The 18,697-nt window shown below is 36.0% G+C and overlaps 2 protein-coding genes across 9 annotated transcripts; one reads left to right on the plus strand and one right to left on the minus strand.

Moving 5' to 3' along the window:
- Positions 1-956: 956 nt before the first annotated feature.
- On the minus strand, positions 957-4,921 carry LOC107812482 (uncharacterized). The gene is made up of 4 exons (XM_016637603.2): positions 4,771-4,921; positions 4,518-4,663; positions 1,588-1,646; positions 957-1,498 (listed from the first exon to the last, which is right to left on the minus strand). Exons 2-4 carry the CDS (start codon positions 4,644-4,646, stop codon positions 1,156-1,158), a joined length of 531 nt encoding a protein of 176 aa, XP_016493089.1. The 5' UTR covers positions 4,647-4,663; positions 4,771-4,921; the 3' UTR covers positions 957-1,155.
- Positions 4,922-6,185: 1,264 nt separating this feature from the next.
- Positions 6,186-14,775, plus strand: LOC107812483 (uncharacterized). Of its 8 annotated transcripts, none has more exons than XM_016637604.2 (16): positions 6,186-6,286; positions 6,379-6,420; positions 7,249-7,572; positions 7,864-7,992; positions 8,101-8,308; positions 8,695-8,841; positions 9,154-9,228; positions 9,327-9,398; positions 10,833-10,904; positions 11,294-11,365; positions 11,453-11,524; positions 11,732-11,803; positions 12,405-12,548; positions 12,890-12,961; positions 13,354-13,500; positions 14,327-14,775. In XM_016637604.2, exons 3-16 carry the CDS (start codon positions 7,372-7,374, stop codon positions 14,515-14,517), a joined length of 1,674 nt encoding a protein of 557 aa, XP_016493090.1. In that variant the 5' UTR covers positions 6,186-6,286; positions 6,379-6,420; positions 7,249-7,371; the 3' UTR covers positions 14,518-14,775. The 8 variants fall into 8 exon arrangements, 7 of the variants coding, with proteins under 7 accessions (XP_016493090.1, XP_075076246.1, XP_016493093.1 ...); XM_075220145.1 differs by having other exon boundaries at positions 7,249-7,567; XR_012694441.1 differs by lacking the exon at positions 6,186-6,286 and having other exon boundaries at positions 6,307-6,420; positions 12,847-12,961.
- Positions 14,776-18,697: the final 3,922 nt, after the last annotated feature.

Consider the following 18,697-nt stretch of genomic DNA (forward strand, 5'->3'; position numbering starts at 1 on the left):
AGACCCCACTTATGGGATTATACTGGGTTGTTGTTGTTGTTGTTTACTACGTTCACCATAGATTAGATTTAACATTTTATTAGGAAAAGAAACTGAAAGAAGAAGCCATCAATGCCTTAGGAGAAACTCACGTTAATGGGAGTAACTGAAGGAGAATAAAAATATTCTTTCATAAAGCATTCAAAGTATTTATGTAATTGAGTGTGAATAATTACTACTAATTAATACTCCTATCATTTACTCAGACTCTTTTTTTATTTTTTTTATTTTTTGTATGACTTGCCATTTTGAAACACTTTTAAAATGCCGAAAGTGAATCGATTCACATATGTTCTTGCAATTAATTCATAATGGTCATGTAATTATGAGACACTTTTAAAATGCTGAAAGTGAGTCGATTCACGTATGTTCTTGCAATTAATTCATAATGGTAATGGTCATGTAATTACTATTTTATATTTATTATATTAAATGTTTAATATTTTATTATATTTTACTTAAATAATTTATAATAGGGGCAAAATAGTAATCCAACTTTGCAGGAAGGAGCTTCTCACTTTTAGTATAACTAGTTTTTAAACAGGCGTAATTGTGGTGCTTATGCTGAGTCGAGAGTCTATTGGAAACAACCTCTCTATCTTCACAAGGTAGGGGTAAGGTCTGCGTACACACTACCCTCCAAGATTCCACTGTGTGGCATTATACTGGGTATGTTTTTGTTGTTGCAAATTGTGTTTAAAGCTTCCCCTTTTCGGCCACTTGTTATAGCAGGCATCACAGTGTGAAATGTCAATGAAATTAAGAGTAAAAAAAAAATCCGGTGCACAGAGCATCTCGCGTTCACACAGGGTCCGGAAAAGGGCCGCATCCCAAGGGGCGTGATATAGACAACCTACCCTAATGAAATTTAAATACGAAAGTTAAATCATCTAATTTTCGAATCAATTTGGATTACCTTAACAAAGAAACCAGAATATTCATTGGATTAAATGGAATATATATCACAACTAAACAGTCTCATAGCATGACAAAAGTAGTTCGTTTGTTCTGCAAAAGGATGGTTAATTCCTAGAGAAAAGCTAAAACTCCCTCTTCCTACTACTACATAATTCAAACATGGTGGAAAAGCAGAACAAACATATACTAGCAAATGGTTCATTTTTTCTTCTTGGCAGGTGGTTGATCCTCCTCGTCCTCGTCGTCTTCTTCATCTTCCTCGTCCTCATCATCATCCCCGTCCTCATCGTCTTCGTCATCTTCATCGTCTTCATCATCGCTGCCTTCATTGCCATTAGCCGCTGGATTCTCTTCCGGATCCCCTTCTTCATCATCATCTCCCCCTTCTTCATCATCATCTCCCCCTTCTTCGCCTGAAAAGTCTTCATCGTCAGCATCATCGTCGTCCTGATCATCAGCATCCTCATCATCCTCTGTGTCACTGCCATCTTTGTTCTCAACTCCAGCCTTTTCCATTTTATGGAGCTCTTCGAATGGAAACCTGAAAATGACATCAGAGTTTGGTGTTTTCCACATGAAACTTAGAGTTCCGCATGCTATGAATACAGGAAAGCTAGCAATTAGGAGTACCTTTTCTCAGCGCCTATCAACTCTGGCAATGCATTAGCATCCTTGAGCATAGTTCCTGCCTGAAGCATAACCAACATTGATAAGGGAACTATGCAAATATGAGCGAAATTGCGGAACAAGAAGTTTTTAGGCCGTTATTGTAGAGTTCAATCAAACACAAAGGACAGCAGGGCAACTAAACCGAATAAGCTCATTGCTGAGTAGCAACGAGCAAGAAAACGTAGACTTTTTCTGATAAAAAGAGAGAAAAGATAGATTAAACAGCACTTGATGCAAATTGCAGAAGACAATTTCACTTATGCTTAATAGGGCAGAAGCAGGAATTTATTCCCTGGTTCATTGGGCGATACAAAAGGGTTACATCTTCAAATTTCAATTTTTTGCATGCATATACATACACAAAATTAAGTCTCTTGAATAGTTTGGTAATAGTTACAGCATTCATTCTGCACTATTCCCTACATCTTTCCTAAATTTCATGATACTGTTGATGTATCAATAGCTTCACTATTATTTCCTCAACTTCTAAGCTTTAAATCATTAAGTCCATAATTGACCGCTAAAAAATGTGTAACAAAAAGGTGATCTAATATCAATATAAATGGCACACAAAAACTATTGGTCACGAATAACTTGTCCATTTGAGAGAAAAGAGGTGTTAAATGCAATCGGATTTAGGCAAGGGAAATTATTTCATCCGGTGAGGCTGTGTAAAATTAAGCAGATATTGCCCATCCAGCTTTAATTAAAGTCAGCACTTGAAGCAGGAGTCCAGCTAAGGCTAGTGCGCTAGAATTCAAATGTTTCTTATGCTTGCGGAGACCAATAAAGAGAAAGAAACAAGAAGAACAAAAGGGGCCAGAGCCAGCTATAATTCAAAACATAGCATAGTTCCAAAAGTTTTGGATGAAGATTGTGCGACTATTACCACACAAGATTTAGAAGATCAAAAGCTTAAATTAAAACAAAAGCAAGATGCCCCAAGCACTCCATATACAACGAAGGCAGGGAAAAACAGGTTGTGAGTTCCGTTTATTTACTGCATTCTTGCAAAAGTTGGTGGAGAAGCCAAAACCTTGATATCTAAAGGCTCAGATTTAATAACTTCACAATCTATCTAACTAATAACTATAGGAAAAAACCAAAACCTTTCAACTTTCCAACTCTTCTTAGACAAATTTAGACACTACATATTCCTTTATATTACTCCTACTATACCCTTCACCTCCCTTTCTTCAGCTTATGTAGTTACACCCACATATATAAGCTCACCCGGAAGCTCGAAGAGCTTCCCTTCATTCGCTTCGCGGGAGCCGCACAGCACATAGCTGGAAGTCAGAGGGCCCATACTACCTGCCTAACCCTTCGCTCCGAGGGACCGTAGATCGGAAAGCGCCTTCTAAACCACCCCATTCATCCAAAAGAGAAGGGAAGGGGCCTATGTATTTGCATGACCCCTGCAGATTTAACCCTATACCCGGAGCCACTCCCCTAGCGGTCCTGCCACCACGCCGCAGAACGGGAGCTCGTGTGGAACCTTTTATTCTGGCGTAACAGCGGTAGAACGTAAGTCACAAAGATTGTTAGGTTAATCAAAGCTGAGCCTTTAGATTTTAAAATGGATATTTATTCTACATCCAAGCTCACACAGGAGGGACCCTAATTGGCCGACTCCAACTTCACACCAGACGAATGAAAAAGAGCCATATGACATTAACCTTAGTAACCTAATTGGCTTTTAGGATTACAAACAGCCAAGAAAAAGGAATAAACAGAGCTCTTCAGTCCAAAATTACTTCAAAGAACATAACATATTAATATACAATAGCTAAAGTTAGCAGCTTGGACAATAATAACAAACATTTGAGCAACAAACCTAATGAAGCACAGAAAGAGTTCCAAACATCAACCACGCCATAAACAAGAAGCCATGAAATTTGACCCAATAGCTGTTCAAACAACTACAGAAGCAGAAAACAGAACAAGAAATCCAAAACCCACGATTAAAAATCACAGCTTCACAAGAAAACAAAAGTGTAAGTTGGAAAATTGCATTATCCCACCATGAAAAATCAAGCAATGACACAAAAACTTCTTGGGGTAAGAGAGAGAGCGCGCGCGTGTGTGTTGGGAGGGTATCAACAAAAAAGCTTCTCAAACAAGTATAAATGCAAAAAACAGAGCAAGAAATCAAAAATCTATCATTAAAAATCATAACTTTACAAGAAAACAAAAGTGTACAACAACAACAACAACAAATCAAGTGAAATCTCATAAGTGGGATCTGGGGAGGGTAATGTGTTCACAGATCTTACCCCTATCTTATAAAGGTAGAGAAACAGTTTCCGATAGACCCTCGGCTCAAGAACAACGAAAATGAAGCAACAAACAAACAATAGCAAAGAAAACAAAAGTGCAAGTTGGAAAATTGGGATATACAATTATGAACAGGCCAGCAAAAAACAGAGCAAGAAATCCAAAACCCCACTATTAAAAATCAAAACTTTTTTCAATAAAATAAAGAGTGTAAGTTAAACAGAGCAAGAAATTCAAAACCCACAATTAAAAATCACAACTTTACAAGAAAACAGAAGTGTAAGTTGGAAAATTATGCTATACTACTACGAACAAAAGGGCAGCCGGTGCACTAAGCTCCCGCTACCGGACCACAAGAGTCTATTGTACGCAGTCTTTACCCAGCATTTCTGCAAGACATTGTTTATAATTTCTCGTTCTATTATACTACAATGAACAAGCAAGTAAAAAACAGAGCAAGAAATCCAGAACCCCACTATTAAAAATCAAAACTTTTTTCAATAAAATAAAGAGTGTAACTTAAACAGAGCAAGAAATCAAAAACCCATCAATAAAAATCAAAACTTTACACGAAAAATAAAGGGTTTTAAGTTAAAAAGACTGTAATTTTATACCACAATGAGCAAAGAAGCAACAGATCTTTGAGCAGCCAAAAGGGTCTCAGCAAATATGGCTTCAACAACAGACTCCATCACCATTCTCCCAAAAACAGCTAATTCAGAGCTCAAATTACTGACCTCCATTTTCTTTTTTACTTTCCCTACAAAAAATTAGCCCAAATAAACTCTATAAATGGGGGGAAAAGGAGTAAAATAAAACCCCAAAATCAGAACTTTCTTGAAAAAGTAGAGGGGGTGGGGGGTTTACTAGGGTAGGGTTGAGTTTGACTGTCCAAAAGCGGAATATTTGAAGAAAGATTTGAAAAAGGAAAGGGGGATTAGGGTTTTTGTACTTTGAAGAATATAGGTTTTTAGGGTTTTGGGGATGTGAATTTGAGATTTTGTCGTTTGGTTGGGTGGTAAAGTATAAAACAAAGAAAATGTGTGAACTAAAGTACAAGACTTTTTATTTTATAGTATTATATTTGATGTAACTGGTAAAGTTGATGTCATATGAGCAAGGTCACGAGTTCGAGTCGTAAAATCAGTATCTTGCAAAAATATATAGTAAGGTTGCTTACAATAGACTCTTGCAATACGGCCAACCTTTCCCGAACCTCGCGCATAGAAAGAATTTAATGTACCGAACTGCCTTTTTTATATTAGGTTCCACATTTTGTTAAAATATGTTAACATATAGGAGTATCTAGGAATATTCTAGTACATCAATGCAGAATATTTATTACTTTTAAGATATGGTAACATTTATTTAGGAAAATTCTTGTACAATCTATATAGAATATTCATAAATTTAGTACTCTTATTTATGGTAGAATATTTTGTTTTCTTGTGGGTTTTTTTTTGGTATTAATAGTGACATATTTTCTTATATTTGAATCATGAATTAGATGTTTGAGTCTCTAGTTTATCTCGTGTTTTCTGTTTTTGTAACATGGTATCTTTGTTTTCTGACGAAGTGACTGCTAAATTTCTCCAAGTTCAAAAGCATTTTTTTTTTCAGAAAAAAAAATTGCTTTTTTTTCAAAGTTTGGTCAGGCTTAGAACAAAAAAAAATTCTCTTGAGTAGAAGCAGAAGCAAAAAAAATAGCTTCTCCCGAGAATCACTTTTTTGAAAAGTATTTTTGAGAAAAATACACTTAAAAGTACTTTTTAAAAGTTTGGCCAAACACAAAGCGCTGCTTAGAAGTACTTTTCAAATTAATTAATCAAACACAAACTGTTTCTTAACAAAAATATTTTTGAAAAAAATACTTTCGAAAAAAAATACGTCTCAAAATATGATGATTTTAGAAGCTTGACCAAATATGCTATAAATATTATAAATATATAAAGTTATTCGGTTATTAATATTTTATGCATCCAATTGCTCGACTGCAAAATTTTTGCTAGAATTAAAAAATAAATAATATATATATATATAAAATAAAATTTTCGACGGATAAATTCCCTCCCCCCACCCCCCACTCCCCCCACCCCCAAAGTTTATAGTGTATCTTGTGTATAATATATCCTTATCCTGTAGTAGTATATTTTGCACTGCTCAATGATAGGCTGACAAAACATGTGACACCATAGAAAAAGGAAGAAAACAAAAGAACACAGTACTAGGAATTGAAACCAAGACATAAAAGATATATACTATGTTTTTTTTCTTATCTAGTTATTCAAAAAAAAAAAAAAAAAAAAAAACTATGAACGAACCCCGCAAATTCCACTCTTCTAACAAAGATTTGGACACGTGGCATGTACCCACAAGCTTCTTGGTTTGTGCCTCTCATTCTCTGATTATCATGTTGTCATCTCCAATTTTTAGTGTCATATATTTGAGCTTCATTTTTAATTCTATATTCTATAGAAATTGCTTCTGGAGCTTCTGGAGCACTCCCTCTTTTTTAAGGTATGTAATTGCTCTTTTATGGTTAATCTTTTTTTTTTTTCTTCTTCAAATGTAACACAAAATATATATTTTTTCTCTTTTTTTCTTTTGCATGCACACATGCTTTCTGGTTATATTTTGATTAGAAAACATTTGGTTTTGATTTGTGATTGTTTTCTTTTGTTATCTAATGAGTTTTTGGATTTGGTATTGAACCATTTGTTTTTATGATGCAACCTCTTTTCTTGCATTTTGTGTGGAATTTTTTTGTTTCTGATTATGAATTTTTAGCAGAAATGTCTATAATATAAAATAAACTCTGAGAAATGGTAAATGCTTGTTTGTGTATAAAGTGAAGACTACGATGTTTGATGTTATACAATTAGGAGAATCCAGAAACAAGAAAAGTAGCAGACACTTAATTATTCGTTACTTTCCCCGGAGGCGAAGCTATGTGTGACCAAGGGTGGTCAACCGAACGCCCTTCACCGAAAAATTATACTGTGTAGGATAAAATATTACTCGTTATTGATGAAAAAAATAGACTTTGAACACCCTTGCACAGCCCACTTGCAAAAAGTGTTCACGATTTGAATACCTTTATTGAATTTTCTGGCTCCGCCTCTGACTTCCTTAGACCCTGTGTAAATACGGGATGTTTTGTGCACCGAGCTGCCCTTTTTTTGTTAGTGCAATTTAACCGACTGTAACAGTTTATTATTCCATTAATAGGTTACTATATCGAGCTTGCTGATGAAGAATTATCTGTTGTTGTATGTCAATTTATAGACTATCAGTGCACAGAACTTAAACTCATAAGAAATTTGATGTATCGTTGTTCTCTTTCAGGCCTTTAGGTGCCTAATCAGAAACAACAACATGAATGGGAGTGCTCTTTTCTCGAATGGATTATGCCACTCTCTATTAGTGCTCGCGATATTATAACGCAAGTCTTCTTGCCGTAATTCCAGAATGGGGGGTGCTTGTTCATTAAAGAGAGACCAGCATGATGATGATAACATTAGTAGAAGAGGTTTCTCAAGTAGACACTTCAAATTTGGGAGCTCAAACTGTCTACAACATTTCCTTTTTCAGCGTGTCATAGATGTCTGTCATTCGGGAGGAAGCAGTTGTCCGTCCCTCATGGAATTATGCATTCATAGAATACGTAAGGTGATTGATTTCCTCTGATATGTTCCATTAAGCAGAGACGGATCACGGATTTAAACTTAATGGATTCAGTCTTTAATTTTCTTAGTACTGAACATATTGTACTTTTAAAATTGAGGGGGTAAAAATTAATATCGGTTAAACATTTAGTGGCTTTTCACATATATAATCATGTTATGTGTCGAAAATACTGAGTTCAGCTGAACTCATTTAGTATAGGCTGCATCCGCCTCTGCCGTTAAGGTTGTTAAGTTCTTTTGGTTAAGGAGATCTTATGCTCTCTTCTATTAACAGGACCTTGACAAATATCAATCATTCTCAATGCTGCCAAGGGATATAAGCCAGTTGATATTCAACTATCTGGTTTATTCAAACTGCCTTTCGGATGATTGTATCGAAGCTTTTAGAGATTGTGCACTGCATGTAAAATCCCAGCTCACATTTATATCTTGTTGAAACCTTAGAACCAAGTAAATTTTTTGTATAAAATCTTATGGGGCACTTTGTTTTGAAGGTTTTCTTTGTTGACAGGATATGTGGATGGGAGAATATAAAGGAGTTAAAGATAATTGGATGGATGTCGTCTCATCACAAGGATCATCCTTACTGTCTGTATATATTGTTGGTTCTGAGGTCACGGATTTTGGATTCAGTCTCCTACAAAATTGCTCAAACCTCCAAGCGTTATCTTTCGATTGCTGTGACCGTATTTCTGAACAGGGGATAAAGCAAGTCAGTGGTAGTTATTACTATTCTCTCTCGCATATCGCAATAGTTTCTTATTTCACTTGCCAATCCGTATTGGTTTCTTGCAAGCCTGTTTTTCCCATACAAAGAGAGTGTTATATGAAGCAAGAAAAATGTTGTTCTCTCTGTCCGATTGATATCGTGTTGTTTGCCTTAGTTTTATCTAGCTGTTTGCACCATATTTGTTATCATTTTCTTGCTTTATTTAGCACATATCTTTAAAGAGCGCAAGAAATATACATTATAATTTATAGCATTGATCATGTGGTTGACTAATCTCTGTGTTATTCAATCTGTTGTGTTTCCTAGTAAACTGCACGCCTGTACCGCATTTAGGAGTTGTTTGGTGCTGACAATGGTTAAATTTGTGCCTTTCAGGTTTCTCAAATTTGACATATTTGAGTTTTAGAAAATGCGTTTCGGTTACTGTTGAAGCAATGCAAGCTTTATCCAGCTTAGATAAATTGGTTAAGTTGGATTTCGAGAGGTGTCCACAGATTCATGGAGGACTTGTTCATCTTCAAGGTTGGTTATGCTCTCTTGTGAACCTTCCGTATATCTTGACACTATTTGATTTCCACACCATGAAAAATCAACAACAACAACACAACGATCCAGTAAAATACTACCAGTGGGGTCTGGGGAGGGTAGTGTGTACGCAGACCTTACCCCTACCCGAGGGAGTAGAGAGGCTGTTTCCGATAGACCCTCTGCTCAAGAAGACGAAAAGAGACAATATATCACACCATGAAAAATGATTTATTACTAATATTTGAATTTTATTCCACCATTTTGGTGAAGTTCAACTTAAAATATAAAGTACCTTTTTCTTCTCAGGTTTGTCAAAACTTGAATCTCTCAGTATAAGATATTGTCAGTGCATTACGGATTCGGACATGAAGCCTTTGGCAGGTATCAGCGGTGAATGTGCTTTAAAATCTTCAGACATGTCATCTTATTGTGCTTGTTATTATGTGAAAATTTGCTCATTTTCGTATGACGGACTTCAGGGCTTGCGAGTTTGAAGGAACTTCAGATTCTGTGTATCTACGTAACAGATTATGGAGTGTCTTGTCTTAGAGGTACTAATTGGTATTTCTGTTGTAATAGCTTTTGCATTGTCTTATGATGGTGATTCTTGCTTTCTCTTCTAAATCACATACCGAGTATTTTCTAACTTGAAGCCGAAGGTGGTCACAGCTTCTATAGCTTTATTCACTTTTTCCCAGTTTATTAGACTGTCGAGTTGATTTGTGCAAGAACATAAAAACTTGATTTCGCTCTCCTGATGCTGGTTCTTTCTTTGCATTTCGATATCTTGTATGATAAACTAGAAATTTTTTAGATGTAAAGCCTGACTTTAATTACACTTAGCTGGTTGCAAAAAAGTTGTATGAGCCATTGCAGTTTCTGATTTGAGAGGAAGGGGAAAATATTTTTTCCCCCTTTTACCGGGCGACATGTCACAATCTCAGACACTCAGTGCCAACTTGATCTTGAGAGTTTACCATCTTTTTCTTACTGTACCCCTTAAATTACCTTTCTGATATCCCTTTAGTCTAAGTTGCTCCAACATGGCAGTTTAGGTGCCGCGCCCGTGTCGACACGACACTAGTATGGGTGTGGGTATGGGATCCGTATCGGATATGGTCAAATAATTTTGGGTACTTTGACCATGACGGATAGAAAAATTCGGACGAGATACAATTTGATTACCGAAATTAGAGCTAAAACTAGGGTAAATTTGAAGAAAATAGCATATTTAATCCAAGAAATCTATCTTTTACTTATCTACAACTTGAGAATAAAAAGGAAATCCACACTTTACAAGCTATACGTAAGTATTTCACAAAATTTCTCATAAATTAGAGAGATTTTTAAGTTTTTTTAAAATTATTTTTAGCCGGATCCCCGCACCCGTATCCGTACTAGGATCCATATCCCGAATCTTAAAATTTACATCTTGAAAGATCCTACCTCTAGATCCGCACCCGTATCGGACACCCGCATCCGTGTCCGAGCAACTTAGCCGTTAGTTGTGCCTTTTCAGTAATCCACTTTTAAATACTCCCTCTGTCTAATTTTATAAGATGGTGTTTGACTTTACACGGATTTTATGATGGTACTTTGACTTGTATAACTTTAGTGGTAGTCAAAAAACAGTGAAAAAAAAAAAGTGGAAACGCCAGTTTGATAGAAAAAACATCGAAAATAAGAGTGTCCTATAAGTTTAGCTTCTCTCTCTTTCTGGCCCAGAAGTCTACCTAATACCTTTGCCTGCTGCTTGTTAGAGCTTGTATATCCATTTTGCGTTTATGTCTATGTTGCGCAGACACTCCAAAATACTGCTGCACTCGTGTCGGATTCTCCAAAAATACACTGGTTTTTGAGAATCCGACACGCACTAGACGATATTTTCGGAGAGTCCGAGCAGTTTATGCTAAGTATCTATTTTGTTGTCTTTATAGACTCTTTTTCTTTTGTATTGAGATCTTCTCCTCTTTTTGATTTTTTAGGTTTGAACAAACTTGTTGTACTAAATATGGAAGGATCCCATGTTACTACTTCATGTTTGAATACTATCTCAGGTTTGCATTCTCTTGTCGCCTTTAAAACGCTTCTCATGTGGTTACACTCTGATATTTACACTTGCAATTAGGTTGCAATGTATTTTCTCTACCGTGTTGCTTCTAGAGGAGATTCTAATTGGTGTGGATTACATGCAGTAATGCAGAAAATGTGGATGTCCTATCTATTTGGTTTTATCTTATCACGTTAACATGTTGTTGCAGTCATAGAAGAAATCAGCAATGATTTCTAAAGTTACAAACAACAACAACAACCCAGTAAAATCCCACTAGTGGGGTCTGGGGAGGGTAGTGTGAACACAGACCTTAAACACTAGTGGGGACTGAACGAGGATATTAATACTAGTGTCTCTTATCGAAACCGTTTTTTTTTTTTTTAAATTCTACAGATCTCGCTTCGCTGCAATCTTTAAATCTCAGTAGATGTTGCCTGAGAGATGATGGATGTGAAAAGTTTTCAGGTAACCGGCAGATTTGTTATTTCCCATAGCGTACTGATTAGAGCAAGATAGCGTTACATCTTTAGCCAACTGTTTTATACCGTGCAGCACTCAACAATTTGAAGGTGTTGAATTTGGGATATAACCACATCACGGATGCATGTTTGGGCTATCTGGAAGGTCTGTCTTACGTCTTTGATTATGTTCATCGCGGATTATATTTCATTTTTAAATTTCGTTATATTTTCAAACCCCTTCTCTCTATACTTTAGAAGTACATAAAAATATATCTCAAAGCTTTAAATTTACTGTATTGATCTCTCACGTGGAGTACGTAATTGTCTTGCATGGTTTTTGGTTATTTATTTCCTTGGATTAATATTGCAGGTCTGACAAAATTGGAAGGCCTGAACATGGACTCTTGTAGGATTACGGATGATGGACTGTCTCATTTAGCTGGTAAAGATATCTCTTGCGCTCCAAAAAGATTCTCCCTTCCGTCCTCTTGATAAAGTTTTTCCTTGTTCTGTATTCAGTTATAGGCTTACATACTCCATTTAGTTTATGCATATTTAGGGTGTGTTGGAGCAATATTCCTCGTCTATAAGCTCTATATTATTTGGAGTCTTGGATAAACATGATGTGTACATATATTACAGGCTTGTTGAGTAATTTGTTTAGTGGATATATATTGGTGCTCGTCTACTTGCATTTTTAAAGGTTTAAAATGAATTTACAGCCATCTTTGTTATTAAAATGGAACATTTTGGACTTGAAGTTGGAAGCGTTAGAATTCATCATCTATCTGGTTGGTGCTTAATTTCCTATGCTAATCAAGAACTTCTGTTATACGATGGGGCCGTTGGCACTATATATCTTCCGTATACCAAGTTTTTTGGCTCTCTCTTCTTTATGTTAACGCTCTTGATGGTCTTTAAATGCATTTCAGTACCCTATTATTTTCCGTTGAAATATCAGCAACCAACATTTACTAGTTTGATGTGACCGACTTCTTGTTTTGCATGTGTTACGATAGATTTGAGTGCTTCATTTATTTTAGGTTTGGCCAAGTTGGAGGAACTCAATCTCAAATTCACCTTAGTAACTGATGATGGTTTGCAAAATTTAACTGGATTGACACGTCTGAAGTCACTTAATCTGGATGTGCGCCAAATTACAGATTCCAGTCTTGCAGTTCTCACAGGTAAGCCTTAGAAAATTGTCTCTTGTCAGTGACTAAACTTCCGAGTTCAAATACAGTTTACGGAGACCTAATCTCATAATCTTCTTTTAGTTATGGGTAAGCCCTTAATTAGATCGTAGATATCTAGTAAAACAATATGTATGTGCGCAGCATGGGACGAAGTGCTAATGCTCAGTAAAACAATATGTATGTAGATGCTGGATCCAAATGTACTTTTGTTTTGAAATGTAACTCGCCGCATCAATTCCTTAGTAGCATGTGTAGCCATATCATATGAGTTCTTTTCTGGTTTATGCAGCTAGAAATTTAAGCGTGTATTCTTTTGGCTCGGTGGAGTATAGGTTTTACTGGTTTGACTCTCCTGGATCTCTTCGGAGCTCACATAACAGATTATGGGACAAAATATCTCGCATGTACGCTTCTCTTACTATATCTTAGTTTCACTTTCTTTACTCCTCTATTCCTATAATCTCCCCCCCCCCCTCCCAAACCCCCCACCATCCCTCTTCTTCTTTTGTGCTTACGTGAAGATTATTGTTTAGTATTATGTATTTGAGAATTCATCATAAATTGACTAAGGTCCCAACTCGTTGTGATTGAGGCGTAGCTGTATAGTGCCTTATTCTTGCCTTGGATTTCAGCAATGAGTAATAGTAAAAGAGTATAGTAGTTCTGCATACATTGTTGGTAAACTACATAACTGAATTGGATATATACTCTATTAAGCAAGTGTCTGGGTAAAAATATGCAGTGGTACTCGGCGTCTCATATTCAAATTCTAACAAGTGTATCAATTTCTTAACAGATTTCAGAAATCTGCAATCACTTGACCTTTGTGGCGGTGTGTTAACTGATGCTGGAGTGGAGAACATAAAGGATCTTTCTTCCTTGATGTTTTTGAACTTGTCACAGAACCGGAATCTGACAGATAAAACCTTGGAACTTCTTTCAGGTATTTTTGTCTATTCGATACACTACGGAGTCGTTTGGTATAAGGTATAAGAAGGTATAGTGCTGGTATAAAAATTTAATACCCCTTTAATACTTTGTTTGGTTAGCAAACCAGGTATAAGTTATTTCGGGATTAAAATTAACACCGGAATAACTTATACCTTATAGAGGGGTAATTAGCACCGAGATAACTTATACTTTCTTCTTAGAAATTATGCAATTGTCAATTTTAATAAAACATATCAAACAGTGAATAAAAAACAATCTCAGCATAACTAATCTCAAGCATAACTTATCCCGGCATAAGCCGTATTCAAACCAAACGATCCCTACATGTATAGTTGTATACTGGCGGACCCGGGATACTTATGGGTTCAACTTTAAAGGTTCTTAGTACTGAATTCATTGTGCTTTTGAAATCTAGGTTCAAAATTTAATATATTTTGTAATTTTAGGGGTTTTCCACATGTAAATATATTTATGTCTGTCATGTGTTTCTTGAGCCGAGGATCTATCGAAAAACAACATTTCCATCTCACACAAGGTAGGGGTAAGGTCTGCATATATCTCACCCTCCCTGGACCCCGCGTCTGAGATCACACTGGAGTATGTTGTTGATGTGTCAAAAATATTGGATTCATCGGTTGAACCTATTAAACATGGGTTGCAACTGCCTTTGCACTTTAGTTGTTGAATAGTCTCATAGTCTCGACAAGTCAGTTTTTGTGACTTTGCAGATATAGTTGGTAAAGTTCAATGACCACGCATGAAATTCCGGCATATCATTCATAGGTTGTAAAATATGAAATTCTCTTCTGAAAATGCAGGACTGACGTTGTTGGTATGTCTAAATGTCTCAAACTCTTGTATCACCAATGATGGATTGCAATATCTGAAGCCTCTGAAGAATTTGCGCTCGTTGGACTTGGAATATTGCAATGTGACAGCATTTGAGATTAAGAAACTTCAAGCAAATGTTCTTCCAAATCTTGTGAGATATCGGTCTAATCAACCGTAGCATAGCTCTTTCTTTCCCGGCCCTGCTTTCGAAGGAGAGATCTTGGCATTCCTAATCCTGTAGGGTCGGAGGGGTTCGTTTGCCCGAGCTTGGCGAATTGCATCCTCGCGCAAGGACATTAGCTAGGTTAATAAGGTATGTACAGTAGATAGACAATCATTTGTTTGTCTAAATTGGCAAATAACAGCAAGGGGGTTAAATCTGTACATAAACTTTTCCGGTTTTTGATTATCGAAAGTAAAACATATTTCTTGAAAAGTTTAAGTTTCAGATAATAACTCTCCCTCTCTTGAAAGGAAATAGTACAGAGTAATAGACCTGTGCAGTAATCTGGGATTTCCAACAAGAAACCGAGTGAAGATGTTCTGCCGAAAATTAACATTGGTAAAGAGGGAGCAACATAAAAGTACTACGACCACCAGAGGCCGATCTAGGATTTAAGTTTTATCGGTTCAACGTGTAAAATTTTTGGCATTGAACTCATTGTATTTTTAAAGCTATGAGTTCATATTTCAATATTAATAAATTTTTACACATAAATTTATGTTCTGCGCCAAAAGTACTGGGTTCAGATGAACCCGTACCGACAGGGGCGGATTTAGGTAAAAATAGCACGGGCTAGCCAGTTTTCGGACTGGTCATTCAAAAATAGTCAGCGTTTACCAAGTCATTGAAAAATAGCTACTATTTTGCTGCAACAGAGACCGGTTCAGCATAATATACTGGAGTTTGGTGCATCTGTGTATGAACTTCCAACATATTATGCTGGAACTCCAACACGCGAAAAGTTCCAGCATAATATACTGGAGATTCGAGCACCTGTGTATAAACTTTCAGCATATTATACTGGATCAGTATACGTTGCTGGAACTCCAGTATATTATGCTGGAGTTCTATTATACTTATGCTGGATCTCCATTATATTATGCTGGAGCTTCATTATAATATACTGGAGTATTTTTCGGATTTTAAACAGTGTTTTCGTTCAGATTTATCTTTACATGAAAATTGGCTAAATTTCAATTACTTTTGAAAGTGTGGCTATTTTTGAATGACCACTTGTAAATTTGGCTATTTTTTAATTTCTCCCCGGATTTGGGGGGGGGGGGTGGAAGGTCGAAAAGTTACAATGTAAATATAAGTCAGATCTATTTTTTACTTCTATATATTATGTTTTGAATCCCCTTGACACAGCCCAAAAACATAGCTTAATAGTCAAGGGAGTTCAAAACTTTTGTAAGGTCATTGGTTAAATTCTCATTAGTTATAATCTTTTTTAACTTTTTTTCTTTTTTGAACCCCTTAAACGAAAATCCTACTCGCCACTGGGTACCAATACCTTGTATTCGCCTCTGACAACCGCCTCTTCTTAACCCTAACTTTAAAACCATGTTTCATGCGGATCATGATAGAGCAATTAGGTAAACATCATGACCTTTCACCCTTTTAATCTGGTAATTATGGATGATAGCAGTAGTACATACTTTATCATCGAGCGAGTAACCCCAAAAAAATATCGAAAAAATTATATGGTTCCTCGAACAATGTGATATTTCGCATCGAGTAAATCCTTACCCAGGTCTACTCTTATGTCTTTTCTTGCTTATCATCTCTCTCGATAAATTTAATCATCAAAAATTTGGAGCGTCTCGATATGAGAATTTTGTTTCTCCACCTTTTTCTTGTATCGGAGACATTTAATAACAGTGGATATAGAGTTAAATCATTACAATATTGGTATAACTTATCCCCAATAGATATCGTTAATACTAGTGTTGAAACCCAGTATTATTCCCATGAAGCAGCAGCTTTACTAAAGAACAATTTAACTAGGAATATTGACAAGGCAAAAGTAAATAAATATTTATATTCTTATTATAAAATAAAGACTGTAAAATAAAGACAACTATAGAGAGAAACTGATATATTATTCGAATTCAAATTGATGTACATAATAAACTGAAATCTCTTCTATTTATAGAAGAAAGGAAGCTGTTGTGTAAGCTGTTACTATACCAGATATGGATAATCTTCTACTGAGAGCAATGTTTATCCATAACGGAGTATTGAAAGGATAAGCTTATTATACCCGGTATGGATAATCTTCTACCGGGGGTAATGTTTATCCATAACTGGGTGCTGAAAGGATAAGCTTATTATACCCGATATGGATAATCTTCTACCGGGGGTAATGTTTATCCATAATTGGGTATCGAAGTGATAAGCTTCTTCAGGAAGCTTATTTCCAATAGAGTACTAAATAGATAAACATATTTACGGTGAAGTCCCATATGGATAAGCTTCTTCAGGAAGCTTATTTACAACGGAGTACTAAATGAACATCCATAATATAATATATTTATAACACTCCCCATTGGATGTTCATTAAAAGATAATGTGCCTCATTAAAACCTTACTAGGAAAAACCACGTGGGAAAAAATCCCAGTGAAGGAAAAAGAGTACACATATTTAGTAAGACGCATTGCTAGGTACCTCATTAAAAACCTTATAAGGAAAACCTCATGGAAAAAACCTTAGTAAGGGAAAAAGAGTGCATCACGTATTTTACTTCCCCTGATGAAAACCTTGTTTCAAATATTGAGTCTCCGCATTCCATTCTTGTATATCATCTTCTCAAAAGTTGAAGTTGGCAAAGATTTAGTGAATAAATCTGCTGGATTATCACTTGAACGGATTTGTTGCACATCAATGTCACCACTTTTCTGAAGATCGTGTGTGTAGAATAATTTTGGTGAAATGTGCTTCGTTCTATCTCCTTTTATAAATCCTCCCTTCAATTGAGCTATGCATGCAGCATTGTCTTCGTATAAAATTGTGGGTCTTTTCTCACATTTCAAACCACATTTTTCTCGAATAAAATGAATTATTGATCTCAACCATACGCATTCCCTACTTGCTTCATGAATAGCTATTATCTCAGCGTGATTTGAAGAAGTAGCAACAATAGATTGCTTTGTGGAGCGCCATGATATGACAGTACCTCCATATGTAAATACGTAGCCGGTTTGAGATCGAGCTTTATGGGGATCAGATAAATAACCTACATCTACATAACCGACAAGATCTGTACTATCTTTGTTAGCATAAAACAAACTCATATCAAGGGTTCCCTTTAAATATCGCAATATATGTTTAATCCCGTTCCAATGTCTCTGTGTAGGAGAAGAACTATATCTTGCTAGTAAATTAACAGAAAATGTTATGTCAGGCCTTGTAGCATTAGCAAGATACATTAGTGCACCAATTGCACTGAGATAGGGTACTTCGGGACCAAGGAGTTCCTCGTCCTCTTCTGGAGGTCGGAACAAATCCTTATTCACTTCAAGTGATCGAACAATCATTGGTGTACTCAATGAGTGCCATTTGTCCATGTTAAAGCGTTTTAAGACCCTTTCTGTATAGGCAGATTGATGGATAAAGATCTCATTTGCTAAATGTTCAATTTGCAGACCAAGACAAAGTTTTGTCTTTCCAAGATCTTTCATCTTAAATTCTTTCTTAAGATATTCAATTGCCTTTTGGAGCTCTTCTAGAGTTCCAACAAGATTTATGTCATCAACATAAACAACAAGTATAACAAATTCTGATGCCATTTTCTTTATAAAAATACATGGACAAATAACATCATTTATGTAACCTTCTTTCAGCAAATATTCACTAAGGCGATTATACCACATGCGCCCAGATTGCTTTAAACCGTACAAAGATCTTTGTAATCTGATTGAATACATTTCCTGAGATTTTGCTTCAGGCATTTTAAATCCTTCAGGGATTTTCATATAAATTTCATTATCAAGTGAACCGTACAGATAAGCTGTAACTACATCCATTAGATGTATTTCAAGCTTTTCATGTAGTGCTAAACTGATGAGATATCGAAATGTTATGGCATCCATAACATGTGAATATGTTTCATCAAAATCGACTCCAAGTCGTTGTGAGAATCCTTGTGCAACAAGGCGAGCTTTGTATCTTTCAACTTTATTTTTATCATTCCTTTTTCGCACAAAAACCCATTTATGACCAACTGGTTTTATACCAGCAGGTGTTTGGACTACTGGTCCAAAGACCTCTCTTTTAGCAAGTGACTTCAATTCCGATTGAATTGCCTCTTGCCATTTTGGCCAATCAGATTTTTGTCGACATTCTTCGACAGAT

Source organism: Nicotiana tabacum, chromosome 8 (genome assembly GCF_000715075.1).
Source record: "Nicotiana tabacum cultivar K326 chromosome 8, ASM71507v2, whole genome shotgun sequence".
Taxonomy (NCBI): Eukaryota; Viridiplantae; Streptophyta; class Magnoliopsida; order Solanales; family Solanaceae; genus Nicotiana; species Nicotiana tabacum.

Excerpts from the sequence above, each read along its gene's own strand:
- LOC107812483 (XM_016637604.2), top strand. The coding sequence starts at position 7,372 with ATGGGGGGTGCTTGTTCATTAAAGAGAGACCAGCATGATGATGATAAC. Across the intron at positions 7,993-8,100 it reads TTAGAGATTGTGCACTGCAT|GATATGTGGATGGGAGAATA; the intron begins GTAAAATCCCAG and ends CTTTGTTGACAG. Across the intron at positions 11,525-11,731 it reads ATGTTTGGGCTATCTGGAAG|GTCTGACAAAATTGGAAGGC; the intron begins GTCTGTCTTACG and ends TTAATATTGCAG.
- LOC107812482 (XM_016637603.2), bottom strand. The coding sequence starts at position 4,646 with ATGGAGGTCAGTAATTTGAGCTCTGAATTAGCTGTTTTTGGGAGAATG. Across the intron at positions 1,647-4,517 it reads TTGCTTCTTTGCTCATTGTG|GCAGGAACTATGCTCAAGGA; the intron begins GTATAAAATTAC and ends GTTATGCTTCAG. Across the intron at positions 1,499-1,587 it reads TTGATAGGCGCTGAGAAAAG|GTTTCCATTCGAAGAGCTCC; the intron begins GTACTCCTAATT and ends TGTCATTTTCAG.